General features: G+C 43.2%; 1 protein-coding gene across 1 annotated transcript in view; it reads right to left on the bottom strand.

The window, feature by feature from the left end:
• Positions 1-3,599: 3,599 nt before the first annotated feature.
• Positions 3,600-19,318, bottom strand: part of LOC105695887 (sodium channel protein 60E) — a 51,198-nt gene continuing 35,479 nt past the window's right edge. The window contains exons 8-20 of the mRNA XM_023433676.1: positions 18,586-19,103; positions 18,144-18,232; positions 16,717-18,080; positions 14,872-15,187; positions 10,953-11,069; positions 10,677-10,835; positions 10,291-10,587; positions 10,041-10,195; positions 8,802-9,288; positions 8,354-8,673; positions 7,906-8,265; positions 7,434-7,808; positions 3,600-3,981 (exon numbers count right to left, since the gene is read on the bottom strand). Coding sequence (XP_023289444.1) covers positions 3,600-3,981; positions 7,434-7,808; positions 7,906-8,265; positions 8,354-8,673; positions 8,802-9,288; positions 10,041-10,195; positions 10,291-10,587; positions 10,677-10,835; positions 10,953-11,069; positions 14,872-15,187; positions 16,717-18,080; positions 18,144-18,232; positions 18,586-19,103 — 4,939 coding nt within the window. The remainder of the gene's footprint in view (positions 3,982-7,433; positions 7,809-7,905; positions 8,266-8,353; positions 8,674-8,801; positions 9,289-10,040; positions 10,196-10,290; positions 10,588-10,676; positions 10,836-10,952; positions 11,070-14,871; positions 15,188-16,716; positions 18,081-18,143; positions 18,233-18,585; positions 19,104-19,318) is intronic.

Below are 19,318 nucleotides of genomic sequence, written 5' to 3'. Positions count from 1 at the left end.
TCAATTTTGACTTAGACCACTTTCATAATTATGGGCACATATATCTCCGTGTGTTACTCTTTTCAGGGGAACTTTAATGCGTGGTAGTTATTTCGCATCTCGTTGAGTAAACTCCATCCCATTTAGAGGAATACCCGCAATATGTCTTCGATTTATGAGCTGGCTCTTGCGGCAGTAACAGTCTCTCCTCTAATCACAACTACACCTACTTAACGGGGTTATTTTTACGTTCGATTGACGAAATGCCGTAAATCGAAACTTACGTAACTTTGTGCCTGTAACTCGGGAAATGAGGGAAGGTCGCTCTTCGTGCCAACGCAAAGCTCGCAGTTTACCTTTTCGATAAAACGAGGAAACCGTATACACTTACCGATGAAACGGGCTAAGAACAATATCCCACCAAATAAGGTTTTCCAGTCCGAAGGTACACATTTAGGGCCTTACTCATATCTCACTTTTAGCAGCGCTTTTAAACGTCTTTTAGGTAAAGATGATCGGACCGCTGCTAAAAGTCGCCATACTTGTACCTTCTTTTATGACCGCTTTTAGTTAAAAAGCCGCTTTTACGAAATTTAATATGGAAACGGCGGAAAAATGTGACCACTGCGTTCCGCGTGCGGTTTTTGTATGCCAAAAGCTCAGTCTGCTGAACTTTGCCGCGAAAATGGAAGCGAATTTCACAGAATAAAGCCCAATTTCTTGGTTGGCCAAGAACGACATAAATTCCACTTCAGAAGTCCCTAATATTTATTTGATGCCCTGTATTCACTTTGCGAGCTTTTGCTCTGTGAAAAATGTCGTTACTGCATTCCATTTTTCATGTGGGATTTTGACAACTAAAAGCTGTCGAAATTTGATGTAGGATTTTGACAGCTAAAAGCGGTTTATAAGTCCCCCTACCCACTTTTAGGTAAGCGACACTCACTTTCATTCTCAAAGCACTCAAAAAGAAGCTTAAAAGAGGGTATGAGGAGGTATTGCTGCTTAAATACATTTTTTATCGCTTCTTTTAAGGATTTTCTATAACAGTGGAGTAGGGTCGCTTTAGCGGTGCTCTAAAAGACGTATCTTTTAACGCTGAAAGTGAGATACGAGTAAGGACCTTATTCAATTATCAGATGAAACAAGTCGTAAATGTTTATATCCGAATAACTTCGTTATAGGAATGTCGTTAAATCGGCCCGATTCCCTGAACTCTAGTAACAGTTTTTGTACGTATTTGTACGTAAATGTCGCAAACTTGAATTGGCGTAAATGTGTCGCTACGATAAGACTTCGGTCAGACGATTCTGTACTTTTGACGTTAAAGATCATCGAAGAAGCATTGAAAAAGCATCGAACGATACAATGGGTGCATTCAGAGGAGACAACTGTTGAGTGATCGGTTAGCGCTCATCTGCTGAATGGGTACGTTTACTCAACATGTTTACTGATCAGACCATTCTGATCGCCATTTTCAGCAGAAAATCGCAACATGTTCCCAACTCATCGGTAACCGCTTTTCCCTCTGAATGCACCTTGATTCGAGCATCTCACCTTGAATATGCCCCAGCAGAAACAAATGCCTTCCCTACGGATACAATACCACCATTGTACAATGGAAAGGCATTTATGGCCACTGCACATATGAACGCGTAACCATAGATTTATAACTTTGTTAAAATTATAATTATAATTGGAATAATTACGGAAAAATCATTGGACCCATTGTTAAGGGAAATGAATCGATGTACTGGAAAATATGAAATGGTCCATGTAACTTGAGAATTGCGAATTAAGGCGATGGGAAAGTGACGTCAAAAAAGTCTCGTTCGTGAAACTTTTCATCGAACTGGATGTACCGAATCGTCTCAAACTTAAAAATATGAACATGAAAGCTATAAAGAAGGTCCTGAGACTCATGAAATTTCAATTTTTTAACGATTTGTTTATAGATATTTTCAAAATCTTTTATAAAAACTAAAATTTCATGAGTGTCAGGACCTTCCTTATGGTCTCCATGTTCACATTATAAAGTTTGAAACGATTCGGTACATCCAGTTCGGAGAAAAGTTTCATGAATGATTCCTCAGATGCCACTTTCACATCCCCTTAATTGGATAATCGGTGTAATTCCTGTTCATAAAATGGGGCCAAGCACGCTAAGTTTATCGAAGTAAAGAATAATATTTAAAATTTCGGTGACGAGTGAATGTATTTCTGGGTAACTTTGAACGCCAGAAGCACAGAATCGGCGTCCAAAATGGCGGAGTGATTCGTGCTAAAGTCTTTCCTCGGTTCGTGATCGCTAGGTGGCAGCTACGTCGCTCGCAACTATCCTACGATTCGAGGCAGTAATTTCATTCGTTACACGTAAGTAGCTTGAAGTGGACGTCGGACATTGCGTCGCGGAAGCGATACGAGTCGGTCGTCTACTGTGGCGTAATGATACGGTATTATCGATAAGGTATTAGGTGGGAAAAATAGGAGGCAAAAGTGCGTACGCACTTTCCAGTCGCTGAACACCGCACGGTGGGAAAACGATCGAGATTTATGGTCGCTTCGCGTCATCGTCGAGAATCTCGACGACGAAATTAGTTCTTGCACAATGAAGCGATCGATCGATCCTCGAGTACCCTGAAAATAAAAACATTTCATAGAACCAAACAGGTATTCCTTTAATTCAAAGAATAATTCTTGCGCTTAAGTACACTGGAATAAATTGCATGCAACGTTTCTTTGGAAGTATGACAATTCATTTGACTTCATTTGAGTCTAATAATTATTCTTCGAATTAACAAAATATTTCTTCGGTACTGTTCAAAGAAATGTTCCTTTGGTTCAGGAGATGTGTTTTTTCTCGGAGTAGGTACTCGATCCTACGATGGCTCGTCCGGTCAAAGAGTTCGGCTCTCCGAAAATAGGCACTAATTACGGCGTTGTGCCATCGACGGATCAAGCGATCGCAATCGGCACTCGAGGACTGATAGGATCGGTCCGATGCCACTCCGAAGACGACCCGTTTTCTTCCATTCCAGGATCGTTTCTTCGCACCGAGTATCAAGTAAATTACATACATTACTTCTCCGCGGACGTTGAAGACCGCTTGGGTGCGCTGGTAAATAAATTACTCTACATGATCGACCCGAATGAAATCTAAATACTTTTGCAGACATCTAGCAGGCCCAAAACACGTTTTCCTTCGGTTTAAAACCATAAGCGTTCCCTTAAAGAATATCGTTTCGTTTTACCCGTACCACCAGGAATAGTTCTAACATGCTCTATACACAGAAAACCACTCCCTAATTTTACTCCCTCGTTCACGGCCCTGCAAGTATTCGTCAAAGCGATGGACTGACGTAAACCACCCAACCCTGATATCAGGTCAGATGGTTATCATCTCAAACGAAGATTCTAGGGTAAGCGTGTGTAGCCAAGACGAATCCTTTAACAAGCCCCGGTGCGAAGACGAGGAGATACGTGTTATCACGGTGGTTCTTCGAGGACGCCACCCCTGTCTGCCATTTCTAGCCGATTCGGAGTTCGAATCCTACGACCGATTGGGTCGATCCGACTCATTTTGGTGCAAGGTCTGCCTGCGGGTCCTCTCGACACTAGGATCAGCTGTCGTCCGGAGTTTCGTGGTACTCCTCGCTCTCTCGGTGCACCAGTGCGTGCACCACCGTCGCTTCCGATTGCTGCCTCATTAACGGGGGTCTAGCAGGAGGAGCGATATTTTCGGGACTGGGCTCCGTTACCAGGATACTGACGTCGCTCCCGTCAGGGATCGGCAGAGCCACCGGCTCCGGGGGGTGCGGCCTCCTTCTGAGGCTGCTGCAACGCCTGCTGAACGCGTCCTTTATGTCGCGTTGCAGCATGTTCAGCGACAAGGCCGTTCCACTTGGTCGCAGGGAGCCTCTCTTGGAAATTGGAGGACTCAGAACATCCTCGTCGGTGTAACTCTCGACGGCGTCCTGGCGACCTAATGTTGGTCCCGAGGATCTGCAAACGACGAAGGATTGAAAAAGGTTCGGTTCTGAGTCAGGGCAACTCTAAGGTGAAATGATCCCCCCCTCAAATCAGTCGATTCGAATAAAACATTTTTCTTTAAGGTTATTGGAACAAACTGTCCGAAACTTCGACGCACGACTCGTGATCATCTAAGAATTGTCCTGATACATTCAAAATTTGGATTTTTGAAAATAATTGTTCAACTTAGCCCAGAACAGAACCAAAATGGTGTTGAGCTCTCATATTTCGATCAATATACAATTATTGAAGACTCTGATATAAGAAACGAAAGGGTCAGGACAATTTTACGACAATTTAGTAATCGATAAACTCGCGTTTGAACGGGATAAAGGCAAAAGAAATGGCTTAAGCGCTTCTATGCTGAAACGATGGTTATGTAAGGTCTCGGAGTGAACATTTAGTTGACATGGAAATCACAGATGGCGCTAGGTGTCCTCTGTAGTCAATTAGGGCCCCAGAAAGCATGAATCCGGAGGATTTTTTGCGTTTCACTTCGATTTCTTTATAATTATAGTACGAAAACGCAGCTGTCAATATAAAAACCAACGTCGGCAACGTAGGTATTTATAAAAATCTTTTTTATCGACGCCGGTACAGATGATTTTTCTAATTATCTACGGTGCCGACGTTGGTTTTTATATTGACAGCTGCGTTTTCGTACAATAATTATAAAGAAATCGAAGTAAAACTCCAGAAGCCCTCAGGATTTATGCTTGTTCAGACCCTACTTGACTGTAGAGGGACGCTCTGCACCATCAGTGATCTCCAAGTCAACTAAATTTTCACGCCGAGACCTCGTATTACCATCGTTTTAGCATAGAAGCGCATAAGACTCATTTTTTCCTTTGTGACGGGTGAGCGCGTCACGCCACTCAAATGGCGCGCCACAAGGCCAGTGGCGCCACCGAGCCCCGGAGCTGCCGCGCTGGCCGCGCGACCGAGCGCCGACGCCACCACTCTGCCCAGAGACGCCGCGTCGCCGCCACGAGACGCCGGCCGTTGCGCCATCTTAGCCCACCGACGCTCGTATAATTAACACGTTGAGTGCCACGCGGTTTTTTGACGACTTCCCGTTCTGGCCACGCGCTCTGCGGACGGTTCAGTTGTCAGTCACCGATGACTGACGCGGCCTGAACGGAAAGTTCAATGTCAGTCACCGGTGACTGACATGGCACTCAACGTGTTAAGCAACTAGGCGAAAGTAGAAATTAAGAGTAGAAGTTAAGGTTATATCGTAGGTTTAATAAAATACGATCTGCATTTGCCCTTTCGAGTGCTCTCTTTCTCTCACCCTCTCCCCTCACCCAATCACCATTAGCTTTTATCCCGTTCAAATGCGAGTTTATCAATTACCAAAGTGTTCTAAATTGTCATACAATTATCCAGACCCTTTGGTTTCCCATATCAGAGCCTTCAATAATTGTATGTCGATCGAAATATGAGAGCTCGATGCCATTTTTGTCCTGGTTAAATTAAACAAATCTTTTTTTAAATCCAAATTTTTAATGTGTCAGGACAATTCTTATAGATGATCACGAGTTAGGTGTCAATGTTTCGGACAATTTGGTCCAATATCCTTAGAAAAAAGTGTTTTATTCGAATCAACTGATTCGAGGGGGGTTTCACTTCCCCTTAATGGCTCGTGTCTAGGTGCAAGTAACTTGCGCCACTTCTTGCTAGAGCAACTTGCATTTGCGGGCACCCTACCAATAAATTTACAGCAAACTTCTTGCCGCAAGTCGATCTAGCAAGTTCTTGCGAGAATGACTTGCTTTGCCGTATACACGGTAGTTACAAACTTGCTGCAATTTTACTTGAGGGTTAGATACTCCATATTGAAAGAGTCATACAAGGAAATATCCAAAACACAGGCAAATCCGCACGCAACTTCCAGCAAGAATTTCGGGACCGATTCAAAATCGACTTGTGCAATTTTAACTTCTAAAAGCAGGCGTGTACACGAACTTGCGAGAGACGACAAATTCTTGCGCAAGTTCACATACAAAACCGTGTTCACTATGGCAAGAACTGTCTGAGAGCAGCTCTCGCAAGTTTGACTTACACATGGACGCGAGCCATAAGTTCGCGATTTAAGGTGAAGTAAAACACGTCGAGGACCTTGATCGACGTTGGTAAGAAAGACTTTACTACGTACCTACGTTGCCAACGTTGGTTTTTATATTGACAACTGCGTCGAATTATATTGGATATTGGACTAAATGCCGTACTTCACCTGTCGTTTTCGTGTAATAATTATAAAGAAATCGAAGTATAACTTCAGAAATCCTCTGGGTTAATGGTTTCCGAGGTCCTAATTGTCTGCAGAGGTACACCCTGCGCTATCTGTGAGTTTCCGTGTCAACTAAATTTTCACTCCGAGACTTCGTATTACCATCGTTTTATCATAGCAGCGTATAAGAGACTTTTTTGCCTTTATCCCATTCAAATGCGAGTTTATCGGTTACCAGAGTGTTCTAAATTGTCGTACAATTGTCCTGACACTTTCGTTTCTCATATTAGAGCCTTAAAAAATCGGATATTGTTCGAAATATGAGAGCTCGAGACCATTTTGGTTCTGGTCTGGACTGTTAAAAAATTATTTTCAAAAATCCCAATTTTTTAGTGTATCAGGATAATTCCTAGGTGCTCGCGAGTCATGTCTCAAAGTTCGAGACATTTCAATCCAATACTCATAAAAAAAAGTGTCTTATTAGAATCGACTGATTTGAGGGGGGTTTCACTTCACCTTAAGGCCGCGATCCGCGAAACGGAACGAGCACACTGAAGACTTGGGTTTTACCAAACTAACCCTTAACCTAACTAACACCTATACATAACGTGGGAGTATTTTATATACAAGGGGAGGTGTGGTACCTACGAGCTCTAGTCTAGTTCTGGCTAGCATTCTATTTGGCGAATCATTCTCTAAACTTATCGACACGATGAATAGCCCGGATAGAATTTTTTCACGTGCTCTCTTTACCTATTTATTTCTTTGCCTTCGGGTGTTTGAAACGAAAAAAATTATAAATTAATCGATTATGGTGACTGAAATTTTAGAAGTCCTTGCATTTCCGCGAAACTTTTGCAAATTAGAAATTAAGAAATCCTTTCACTGATTCTCCTTAGATGAATGCCACGGTCGGGTTACAGTACTCGTTATCGGATTAAGCTAACATTCATTTAGCTTAATCGAATTAAGTATTTCCTTCTCTAACGGTAAACGTTAATTAGCAGCAGCAACACGTTTCAAGATTGATCATCCCATCAGCAACCAATATTCTGGCTGGATCTACCTAATTCAGTCAGACTTCGAGAAAATGCGCAGGTGAGAATCGTTATCGCGAGGATCCTGTTCATCTAAGGTCGAGAGTACAGTGATGGGACTGGATAGTATCGCGCCGAGAAGTTCCTGTACCAACCTGAGAGTGGCGTGGGAGTCTGAGCCAGAGCTGGAGGCAGCCTCAGGCTGGTCGGTGGTCGGTGAGGGACGGGACACGGTCAGGGCGGGGGGTTGCAGGTCCTCGTGGGTTCCGGTGGCGCCGGAGAGCAGCAGCAGCGGCAGGTTCGGGAAGAGCCACGCGGAGGCGGTCCCGAGCTCGCTGAGGTCGCTGGCGTCGCTGGCCCTGGAGGACTTGCGGCTACTGGCCCTACTACCTCTGTGTACGTGCAGGAGGGCCGACAGCTTTCCACCCCACCCGCCCCCGCCCCTACCTTCACTGCCGCCACCTCCAGGGCTGGAGGTCTGTGTCTGCGAGTCCACTTCCTGGGCGATCCTTTCGCGTTCCTTCTTCAATCTAGACGATCGAAGACGAGAAAGGTAAGAAGGGATGAGAATGAACGGAGAAGACGAAACGAGCGATTTGTTGTAGCGTCGGGATTCGTTTCGATTACCTGACGTACTCCCTGAACGTGCGCTGAATCAACCTAGCCGCCTTGTCCTGGCGCTTCCAAATCCTGGTGGAAGACACAATTTCCAGCTCCTTACGCGTTGGAAACTGCTTCTTGAACTTAACGTCCATCTGTTCCTGTAGTTTACGGAAGTCCTCGGATTCTTCCACGTGCCCGAGGACGTGCTTGACGAGAGCGTGTAGGATGTCCAGACAATGGATCTTGTTACCCTTTGCGATGGGAAGATTAAAGCTAACCAACGCTACGACATTGGGCTTTGATATTCCCAACGGCGGGTCGAGGCTCGCTATGAAGTCGCTCAGCTGCGAAAATCGGATGAATTGCGTAGCGTGTGGATCATACCTAGGGCAACAAAAGAAAATTTCCTTATCTTAAAAAGATGATTTCATTTAGGGAAGTTTACATGGTGCCACAATCCGACTAGTCTTACTTAGACCATCTTATATAAAACATCTCTAGGTCATCCTCTACGATGCCGATTTCCTCCTCCTGGTGAGCCTGGTTAAAGTTTTCCAGGATGATGGCGATGTACATGTTGATGACGATCATATAGCTAATAATGATGAAGGACGTGAAGTACGTGATCGCGAGGAGGGGGTATCCGCAGTCGCCATTCATCTGCCGGCTGGTGGGCGTTGGGTCGCAGTCTGGTGGCTGTACCATCAGGGACTCCAGGACGTCATTCCACCCAGCCGAGGTCATCAATCTGAACAGCAGCTGCATACTTCGCCCGAAGGTCTCAAAGTTGACCTGAAACATCCCAAACGTGACTCGCCATTGCGATTTGATTCCTCTTACTGTTCTTTTCCATCTTGTAGGAACAGGACAATATGGCGTTATGGAATATCGTCTCGCTGATCATCAGCGTCCGAACCCACCATATCATCCAAGGCACCTTGCTTCTTAACGTGGCCAAAGACCGACATGCCGATGATGGCGTAGATGAAAGTAATCAGCGCTAGCAGTGCCCCGATGTTGAAGAGGGCCGGCAGACTGACGACTAGGGCGAAGAGCAGTTTGCGGATCCCTTTAGCAGCCTTTATAAGCCTCAAGATCCTACCGATTCTGAACACCCTCACCACCCGCAAGAGCGTCGGGGACACGGGAAAATCCATCATGATGTCTTCCATGAGTATGCCCAGGATCGAAGCTAGTACTAGCAGGAAGTCGAAGAGATTCCACGGGACCGTGAAGTAATGGTACCTCAGGCCGATGATCTTCACTATGGCCTCCAGGCCGAAGACCGTCGTGAAAAACGCGTTGGACACTTCCAGCACGAAGAATATCGGATGCGGTTGGTTGTAGTGCTCGATACCCATCGTCAGCATATTCAGGAATATCAGCACGAAAATCGCTATCTCAAATCTGGAAGCAAGCCAAACGTACTTTAAAGAAGTTCATTCTTGACCGTCTTGAATCATAGTAGGAACTCTACGTATAGCGTCTGAACCCCCCAGGGTTTAATAATATTAAGGTGGCGTGAGACACATAAAGTAACTTGATCGACGTCGGTAAAGCAGACTCTCCTAAATACCTACGTTGTCGACGTTCGTTTTTATATTGACAGCCATGTCAAGTTATATCGTGCATTGCACTAAATGGTGTACCTCATATGTCGTGTCCGTACAATAATTATAATATTGACACGTGCAGCTGATCGCTCGTGAAATGATCTCACTCTATCGCCAGTCACAAAATCTTTCGGAAATGAAATTAAAACTGAAACTCAAGTCTCAGGAATCGTGAGGGTCGAACCCTCGGAGGCTGTATTTTACCCAGTGCAAAAACTCGGGAAAAATACAGACCATTACGCTGCGCATACGCTCCCTATTTATTTTTATGGACTTATGACTTGGCATATCAAATTCTACCCTATAAGATTACAAATTGGCCTAATTTGAGCCCGATCTAAAAATTGACAATTTTTAGGTGTGGTCGCTTGACAAATAATGTGTTCGTATACTGTGTACGTTCTATCGGTAGTATCGAAACTCATGACGGCAATTAGATGAAATCGTCGATACGATGTGGCTTAGTAATGTAATGAAAAAATATTCCAGTTAGAAATGCCTGAACAATTCAAATTTTTCAGGTATCTTTGGTAGTCCAGCAATTACCTTCGGGAGTTAGACAAATCGTAGAACATGGCGAGGAATTGGTTCATCGGACGTTTAATCACTTTCTGCGGTTTTTTGCGACCGAGTTTTTTCATGGCAGTGTAGTAGTGTTTCTGGCTCTCGGTCAGAAACATTTCTAGCACGCCACCTTCATACTGTAAACAGAAAAAACGTAAAGATATAGTTTAGAATGATTATATGCTCTGACCAGCATCTGTGCGATGGTTTTACTGGTTGCTCCACGACTTACCTTTTTTTTCAACATGTTGAAGTTATCGATTATAACTCCGATGAACAGGTTGAGGGTGAAGAAAGAGCCGCAGACGATGAATATTATGAAGTAAAAGTATGCGTACAAATTTGCCTCTCTCTGGGGTTGAAGATCAACCCCTCTTGCATCCACGGCATCTTCCATCACTTCCATCCAACCCTCGAATGTTGCCACTTGAAAAAGCGCTAAGTAAGCGATGCCGACATGATCGAAAGTGATCTTGCTGTTTTCCCAGGAATAATTCTGATACAGACAGTCGTCCTTGGTGTTCACTACCTGAAGCGAGAAATATCGTACATTGATCCATGTCGTGCTTGCCCCAAGAGATGTCTTCATTTTAATTAGTGTTTTCCTTATAAATTCACCGATATGTCCAACAACTCCCCGTACTCGTCCACGCATTTGAAGAACTTGCCCCCGAAGAATTGCACGCCCATTATTGAGAAAATGAGCCAGAACACGAGACAGACGAGGAGCACGTTGAATATACTGGGTATGGCGTACATCAACGCGTTCACTACGATCTAGAAACGTGGAAGACTTGTAAATTAACTTATAAAGATTGTAGGCAGTTAAGAGAGAACTTTACTTTGGATTACTCGATGAAATTGAATATTCAAAGAAATTGGCTAAGTACGTACTCTCATGCCTTGCCATCTTGATATCGCCCTTAAGGGTCTTAGTGCCCGGAGTGTCCTTAACGATCGTAGGACTTTCAGATTTTCATTCTCCTCTATTAAAAGGCTAAACATAGATACCTAGTGGAAGAATATCAGAGATTTAGTCAATTGATTTTGCAATTGATATTGCAGGGGTCATGCTTAATTTAATCTATATCATTTTACAGGGGGGAATTAGATCGAGCTTACGGTGCGAAAGTTGTGAAAGATTTAGCAATTTTAATTTGCTTTACTTGATTTTCTAGGTCTCCAAAAGTAGTGACAAAAGGTTCTTATCCACCAAACACACTGTGTTACAGTTACATAACACTGGAATAACATAACATGTAACGAATGTTATCTAAAAGATACATTAATATCAAATAACGTCGGATTATTACCGTTCGGTAACATTGTTACTTGTAAGCATTGCAATTATAGAACATTAATATAACATATAACATGTTATCGATATGTTATGTATACTTTACATTATTCGTTTTCACTGTTATATAGTTGCGGAGGAAATAGTAATACAAATCTTGCTTATATGTTATATGTATTACATGTTACAAACGTTATGTAACGGTTATATTATTGTTATGTAATAGTGTTTGGTGGGTAGACTAACAAAGATTAAAGGGCCTTGATACTGATCAGGTCGGTAACATCGATACCTAATTGGTTGGCATAAATTTACAATGTACTTAATATCTAAACGGTAAATAATTGAAACATATATCATAGCCACTCTGAAAAATCCGGCTTTTGGTAATGTTTAGGTAAAATTTAGGTAATGTTTAGGTAAAAGTAAACGAGTCGTTTTACACCAATTGGTCGAATCTTCGTTCACTTGGCCTTATCTTACAATCCCGGTAGTGATTTTATAAAGCGACTAGGAGTTATACAAAACAACCAACAACACATCGCCAGATTGTCAAATTTATTAAATTACGGCCTGTTTTATATTCTGATTAAATCGTTTCAGTTATTCTATTAATAACGCTTTAATCCACAAATTTTAACAAAATGTAGTGAAGTTTACGATTTCCTGATACCCTAAGTCCCATAATCAGGATCTCTTGGTACATTAAGTACAGTATATTACACACATACAGTACTTACAAGGAAGGTACCTGAGGTGTCCCCCTACGATTTTGTTCATTTTTAAATATGTTATAGAGGACTAAAATCTAAGGGACCCGTGTTTTTTTTTATCGGCGGATAAACACTTTTAGGGGGTGAAATCAGGCTTCAAGGTTGGCCGTGCAAGGGGGTGAGTTGTCTGTTTCATGTATAAGCACTCGACCGATTTTCATGAAACAACCGTCAAAATGTAGGGAACGAAGAATTAGGAAACATGCATTTGGAATTTTTCGCAATAAATTCATTTTTAAGGGGTGAGCCACCCCTTTGAATACTTCTTTTACCCCTTACGCGAGCAGTAATTGCTCTATCCAAATGAAACTTGGTTCATTTATAGACCAGATTAATACAAAAAAAAGTTTCATTTGGATAGAACAATGACTGCTCGCGTGAGGGATAAAAGAAGTATTCAAAGGGGTGGCTCAACCCCTTAAAAATGAATTTTTTTCGAAAAATTCCAAATGCATGTTTCATAATTCTTCATTACCTATATTTTGACGGTTGTTTCATAAAAATCGGTCGAGTGCTTCTATATGAAACAGCCAACTCGCCCCCTTGCACGGCCAACCTGGAAGCCTAATTTCACCCGCTAAAAGTGTTTATCCGCCAATAAAAAAAAAAACACGGGTTCCTTAGATTTTAATCCTCTATAACATATTTAAAAATGAACAAAATCGGAGGGGGACACCTCAGGTACCTTCCTTGTTAGTACATTAAATAGATCGTTTCTCAAGAAATTAAGGGGACGTGAAAGTGGCATCAGAGGAGTCAATCGTTCATGGAACTTTTCTCCGAACTGGGTGTACCGAATCGTTTCAAACTTCACAATGTGCATTTAGAGACCCTAAAATAGGTCCCGAAACTCGCGAAATTTCATTTTTTTTATAAAATATTTAGAAAACATCTATAAACAAATTTTATTCAAATTATATTTCATGGGTGTCAAGACCTTCTTTATAGCTTCTATATTCATGGTCTGAAGTTTGAAATAATTTGGTACACCCAAGTCGGAGAAAAGTTTCATCAACTTTTTGACGTCACTTTCACATCCCCTTAAGGTGATAAGGTGACGATATGACTTTATAGGCAACGTGGTAAATCGTGAGTTGATAATAAATGTGCAAAATTATAAAGTGACGATCACTATTATCGATAAAGTTGACTAATTTATAAAAAAGTTCATATACTTTGGGAAAGAGGTACAATGGCGGACATGAATGCCTCCCCTGCAGATACGGCATCGCCTGTGCAGGATGGGAGGGCATTGATGTCTCCCAGTGTACAATGGCGGACATAAATGCCTCCCCTGCAGATACGGCATCGCCTGTGCAGGATGGGAGGGCATTGATGTCTCCCAGTGTATAAGGATCGATTCAGCTCATTGATTTGTGTATCAAGGCCCCTTCAAAATTATTTCACAGCCAAAAGAGGTAATCACGAAGGATCGACGTGTTCTAATTCTTCTATCAGTCCTATTAAAGCGTGTGCAACATATTTAAAAATATATTATTTGCTATGCAATGATTAGAATAAAGACTATGTGTGCACATATTAAAGAAAATGGATTTGATTAAGGTTAGAGCGCGACACTCTTTACGTTTTCAACATTTTACTATGAGCTGAATTTGTTCTGATGTGCTAATATCAATATTGTTCTTCCGTCCTAAATTGCACCATTACTTTTCATCATAGACATTCCGTACTTACTATATTACTTCACAAAACTATTTGGAGGTCTTGCAATTATTAAGGAGATTAGACAAGCAGGATGAAGAAAGAGGAATAAATTCTTATGCGAATTGAACGTGAAATCGTCATTTTCTACCGGGGATTGAATATTGCTATTTTTCCCATTCATTCATCGTCAACATCAATTTCTAACAATGATCTCGTGCTTTGTTCGTGATTTATATGTGTATTTAAGCCAGGGAGACTAGAGACTAGGAGGACGAACTGCACAGGGTCCCTTATGGGAGCTCGTGTCAGCGAAAAAGGATACAGAACATTGTTTGAGATTTTGTCTGTAGGTGGCAATGCTATCGCTAAGGGACCAACATGGAGTATGCAATCTTATGAATCTCTAACAACGCGGGAGACCTGTGAAATTGAAAACTCGGAAAACTTACGTTCTACTACCTCTGCCAAAACTTTTTTTAATTACAGTACTTACATATGTGACAAATAAATGCTGATAAAAATGTTTTATTGATAAAATATACATTGAATATTTTATCTTAGTTTATTTGGATAATATAACCGTATTGTAAATGTATGTCTTTAAATCCATGCCCATGCCCCATTGAAGAAACTTCTATAACATTATGTTCGTCCTCCTGGTCTCTAGTGTCCATGATCTAAGCAATACGATACAATGTCACGAAGATTTTAAAAGAAAGAGCACAATAATCATTCGTGACATATGACATTCCGATGAGAGGAATCGGGGAAAAGTAAATACAAAATGATGACGCTGACATGAGTAACGCATGATTGTTTCAACGTACCTGGCTCCACGGATCGACACATAAAACATACAGAAAAAGACAGAAACAACATTCAGAGTCACCACACATACGAGGCCGTGTGTGTATAGTGTGTGTATGCGCAAATATATAGGGTTAATATCTGGCAAAGGTCACACACTTCGTATTCCGTTTTAGAAGCAAATGGACACAATGGCCAACGTAAGGAGGGCATGCCACAGCGAGATTAATGCGTTTCTTTCGATCGATCGTCTCGACGTCTAGCTACTTACGAAAACGATTATAAAATCCAGGATTGTCCAGAAACTGGTGAAGTATTTACAGAAGCCGAGAGCCAGCCACTTGAGAAGCATCTCGATGCTGAAGAGGGCGCAGAAGCCCAGATTGGTCCAGTAGAGGATGTTCTTGAGGAACGGATTGTCATCCAGGTAGATGTCTTCGAAGCAAAGGGTTATGGAAGATGCGAATATCAGGACCAAGATCATCCACTCGAAGGCCGGGGTATCCACCACCGAGAGGACCGCCGATCTAACGTTGATCCACCTTCTGCCCAGATCGGTGGCGATGCATCTATTGATGCAGCTACATCTGAGATAGCCATCGGATTAGAACTTGTTATTCATTCGATCGCGGACGAAAACTCGAATTGATCCCCGAGGTGTGATTTTCTTACACAGAAGTTTGCTTTATCGCTAGAGTGATAAGGGGTCCCGGGAAAGCGAGCCTTAGACGGACATGCACCCTATTGGAAGAAGAAGAGGGATGTAACGGAATAAACAGGATTTCTTTTCAATATTACTAGTATCTCCGTCGCGGCTTCACTCGTGATTGGAAATACACACTTTAAAAATAGTGAAGCTTCATAGTAACGCAGGGATGAAAGAGACAACAGTGAAATATCTGCTTTTCTTTCAACCCTGTGGCCAGTACTAGGAACAAGAGCACTACTATCCAGTGACAAGCACAAATTCGGACGAGAAGATTAGTATAATCGCGATTGAAGGTAGGTAAGTTTGTTTAATCGCCCTATTATGAGACAATGTCCGTTGTATGGCATGTTGTTTCTAATGTTCGTGTCGCCTCAGCTGCACTGACCTTACAAATCCATCATGCAACGTCAACATTTCCCAGCGGTCATTTTTTCCAATTTGATAAAAGAAAATAATAGGACCCACACAGAACGTATACGTATCATTTATGGATATTGACTATTTATAGATGTCTTTTAGATCTGTTTAAATATGCATATACCAAACCTAGATATCTGCGATCATCAAGAGAATCTCTAACGAGTGTGTATACGTGATATAGATTTGTATACTGTGACGTGGCGAATTTTCCGCCCGTCATGAGGTTTCGGAGCCGGAGCGGGAAGCAATCCCTCTGGCAATCGTTAGTCCAAGATCTGTTTTTGTTACTTTAAAAATGCCGAAATTTTGCGGTAAACATTATTTATGCACAGGAACGGCTCGAGTCGGCGCGCATCGGCGAGCCAATTCGGTTTACGGACTCGCGAAAAGCGCGCGGGGCCCCGAATTGGGGGACCCTGCTGCCATCCACCGGCAGCCGCCCTAATTAGGCGGCCTATCAACACGTTCCGTGCCAAGACGTGTACCAGCCGAGTTTAACGCGTACCACGTTTGTACACGTGGCACGGAATGTGTTAACCTAATTTAACTAGGCGAGATGGCAAGACGGAACGCCGGTAAGAAGTTCCGCCGAGACCACCACGAGGACAGCGGCGCTGGAACGGAAGATCTTCCGGCAGGACCGACATTGCCAGAGGGACTACCGTACAGGCCACATCTCTTACCGAAGCGTCCCGTTCCGTTCAGGGGCGGTGCAGTAAAATAGACATCTGTCTTCAGTATAGCTAGAGTATATGAATGATATAGACCCTTAGATGTATGGATATTCCAAATATATGTATAATATACGTATATTATACCTATGTTGCCATGTGGGGATAGTATAGAAAATGACAAAGTAAAAAGATGACGACGGTGCACCGGTGCACCACCAATAACTTGTAGAATTAGTCAGCGAGGTAAGATCGGGCAGCTACGATGAAATGATGGTTTTTTGTTTTTTTTCAGTGATTTGATCAGTCGCCTTACTTTTGGTAGCAATGCTGAGGAAAGCAGTCCTGGGGCACTTTCGGCTGCTTGTTCCTGCCGAATCCAGGAAACGAGCCCATTCCGTCGATGTACCTCCCCTTGCTATCCCTTCTGCCGCCCACAGTCAGCTCGTCGACGTAACTGACAAGAGCGTGCCAGGGTCGTTTCTCTATGTGTTCATCCCGACGAAGAGTCATCTCTTTTTCTTTTTCAGGTAACATAGCCGCTTCTTCATCGGGCTTGTCGGTGTCCTTCAGGACCTCCATTTCGATATTCTCTTCAGGGTTTGACTCGCCTCCGTTGGATTTCTCCTTGAGCGTGTTGGACTCTTTGGTGGCCTCCAAGCTACCCTGGCTGTAGGTTGTAACGGTGGCCTGGCGGTAAACAGGGTCGTAGGTGAATACTGGTTGATTCAGACTCTCTTGGTAGGACCTATTGTAAATATTGTCTTTGGGAAGGCTCAGAACGGTTTCCTGGATGGCGTATTTCTCCTTGTCCGACTTGTCCATCACCTCTCTGACTATTTGCTCCAGTCTGGAATTCTTCTCGTTTTCGGAGTTCTCCTTGCGGTACTTTTTCTTGCGCACTATCGAGCGAATCCGATCAAAGGACCGAGCCAGCTTGGACTCCTCACCGACCTCCTCTTTCTTTTGTTTCAGCTCCTCGGAATTGAAACTGTTGAGCAACAACGCCAAGAAGAGATTCAGAACCATGAAATTGCCCATCACCAGAGCTGGCAGGAAGATGGCGAAGCAGGTCTCGGGACCTTCGTCACGTTCGGCTCTCATGCAGTCCCAGAGTGGCTCAATCCATTCACCGCATAGAATACGGAAGATCATCATGAACGAATGAAAAAAGTCATTGAAGTTCCACCGCGGCACTGGGTCTGGGTAAAACTTGTCCAGCGTGTAATCCTTGCTGAAGAGTTGCATGCCGATCACAGCGAATATGTAGATCACGATCACCAGGACGAAGGTCAGGTTACCAAGGGCCCCGATCGAGGAGATGATGATGCTCAGCAGGACCTTCATCGTGGTCCAGGATTGTGCCAGTTTCAGCACCCTTAGCAGTCGCAGACCCCGGATTACGGACAATCCATCTACCAGCTCGAAGGTTAAGTCGATAAGGGAAGCTGACACTATTATAAGGTCAAAGTTGTTCCACCCATTATTGAAGAAATCCTTGCTCAGTGCTAGCAATTTTAGAAAACACTCGAAGGTGAAGATGCTGGTGAAGACTTTGTTGCCGATATTCAACGCCTGGCGAATCGACTCGCTCATCCCGTGATGCTCCATTGCTAGGAACCCCGTGTTCAATACAATGCAGAGGGTTATCATGAGCTCGAAAAGTGGATCCCTGACTACCTGTTGACAGATAATCCATCGGACTGATACAGATCCATCTCGTTAACGCGATTTAGAACCTACCTTATACAAACAGTTTTGAAACCTTAACCAGCCTTCGTAGTCCACGCAGCACTGGATGCACTTATCACAGTTCCTGTCCGGCAGGTCGTCTGGAATTTGATCACATTTATCCACATACTATAAGTCCATTGTCCTGTTATCACCTCCCTTAACATCCAGTAAGTAAACAACTTAATTTCTCAAGATTTTTAAAATGACCCATGCTTACATTTACGAAAGTGACTTCTTTACATGGTTCTTTTTCTTTTTGGAACGGTTCAAAACAATCACGGATTCCATTTAAAGGCCCGTAAAATTACTTTGATACTGCGCGATCTCCTAATTCTTCTCTACTTCATGAAATCCAAAAAATACAGATTCACGAGATTGTCTTTTAAGGTTATGTTCGATTAACACAGCTTACTTTCTGCACTTTCAACATAACTGTAATTGAGGGACCTACCCAGTACTACGATGTGCGACAAGTACTCAGGCGGTAGCGTGTACATGTGCTTTTTCGTCTTGACTCCATTGCACAGAACCCTAATTTCTCGATTACTGGCCCTCACCGAAACCGTAACCGGAGCAGGAGAATGATCCGATTTCCTCAGTTCCATCATCGCTCGCTCCTCCCTTTCAACCTTGTATTCCCCATATTCCCTGTGTTCCCTGTGTTCCCTATGTTCTCTATGGTCCCTGTGTTCCCTGTGCTCCCTGTGCTCTCTGTGTTCTCTCCTCTCGTGTTCCTCGGCCGATGTCACGTCGTCGCCGTCGTGATCGTCGACGACTCCCGAGTCGTCCAAGGACGATTGCTGGTTACTGTTGTTGCTAGCCTGTCTGGAGTGCAACATGCCTCGATGAGGTGCTAGTCTATGGACCGCGTTGGGCTCTGGAAGTTTCGGTGCAATAATTTGCAAAGGAAGATGAGACGGCCTGACATTGCTATGTCTGGGACTGGGGCTGGGACTTGGCGTAACTGACCTGTATCAAGGATTTACAGTGATTATGTCAATTGCTGAGGCGAAAAAGGAAACTTAACCCTTTGCACTCGAGGCCTTTTTCGCCCGGACGAACCAGCAACTCGAGACGATTTTCTGCATACTTAGTGAATGTCATCCAGCTAACTTAAAATGATTTTACATACAAATTAACGTAATACAAATTAACGTATAAAACTATTATATCTTAATATTTTA

The sequence above is a fragment of the Orussus abietinus genome, unplaced genomic scaffold, assembly GCF_000612105.2.
Source record: "Orussus abietinus isolate OABI.00-Male unplaced genomic scaffold, Oabi_2.0 scaffold193, whole genome shotgun sequence".
Classification (NCBI taxonomy): Eukaryota; Metazoa; Arthropoda; class Insecta; order Hymenoptera; family Orussidae; genus Orussus; species Orussus abietinus.
This window is presented reverse-complemented; position numbering and strand designations above follow the sequence as displayed.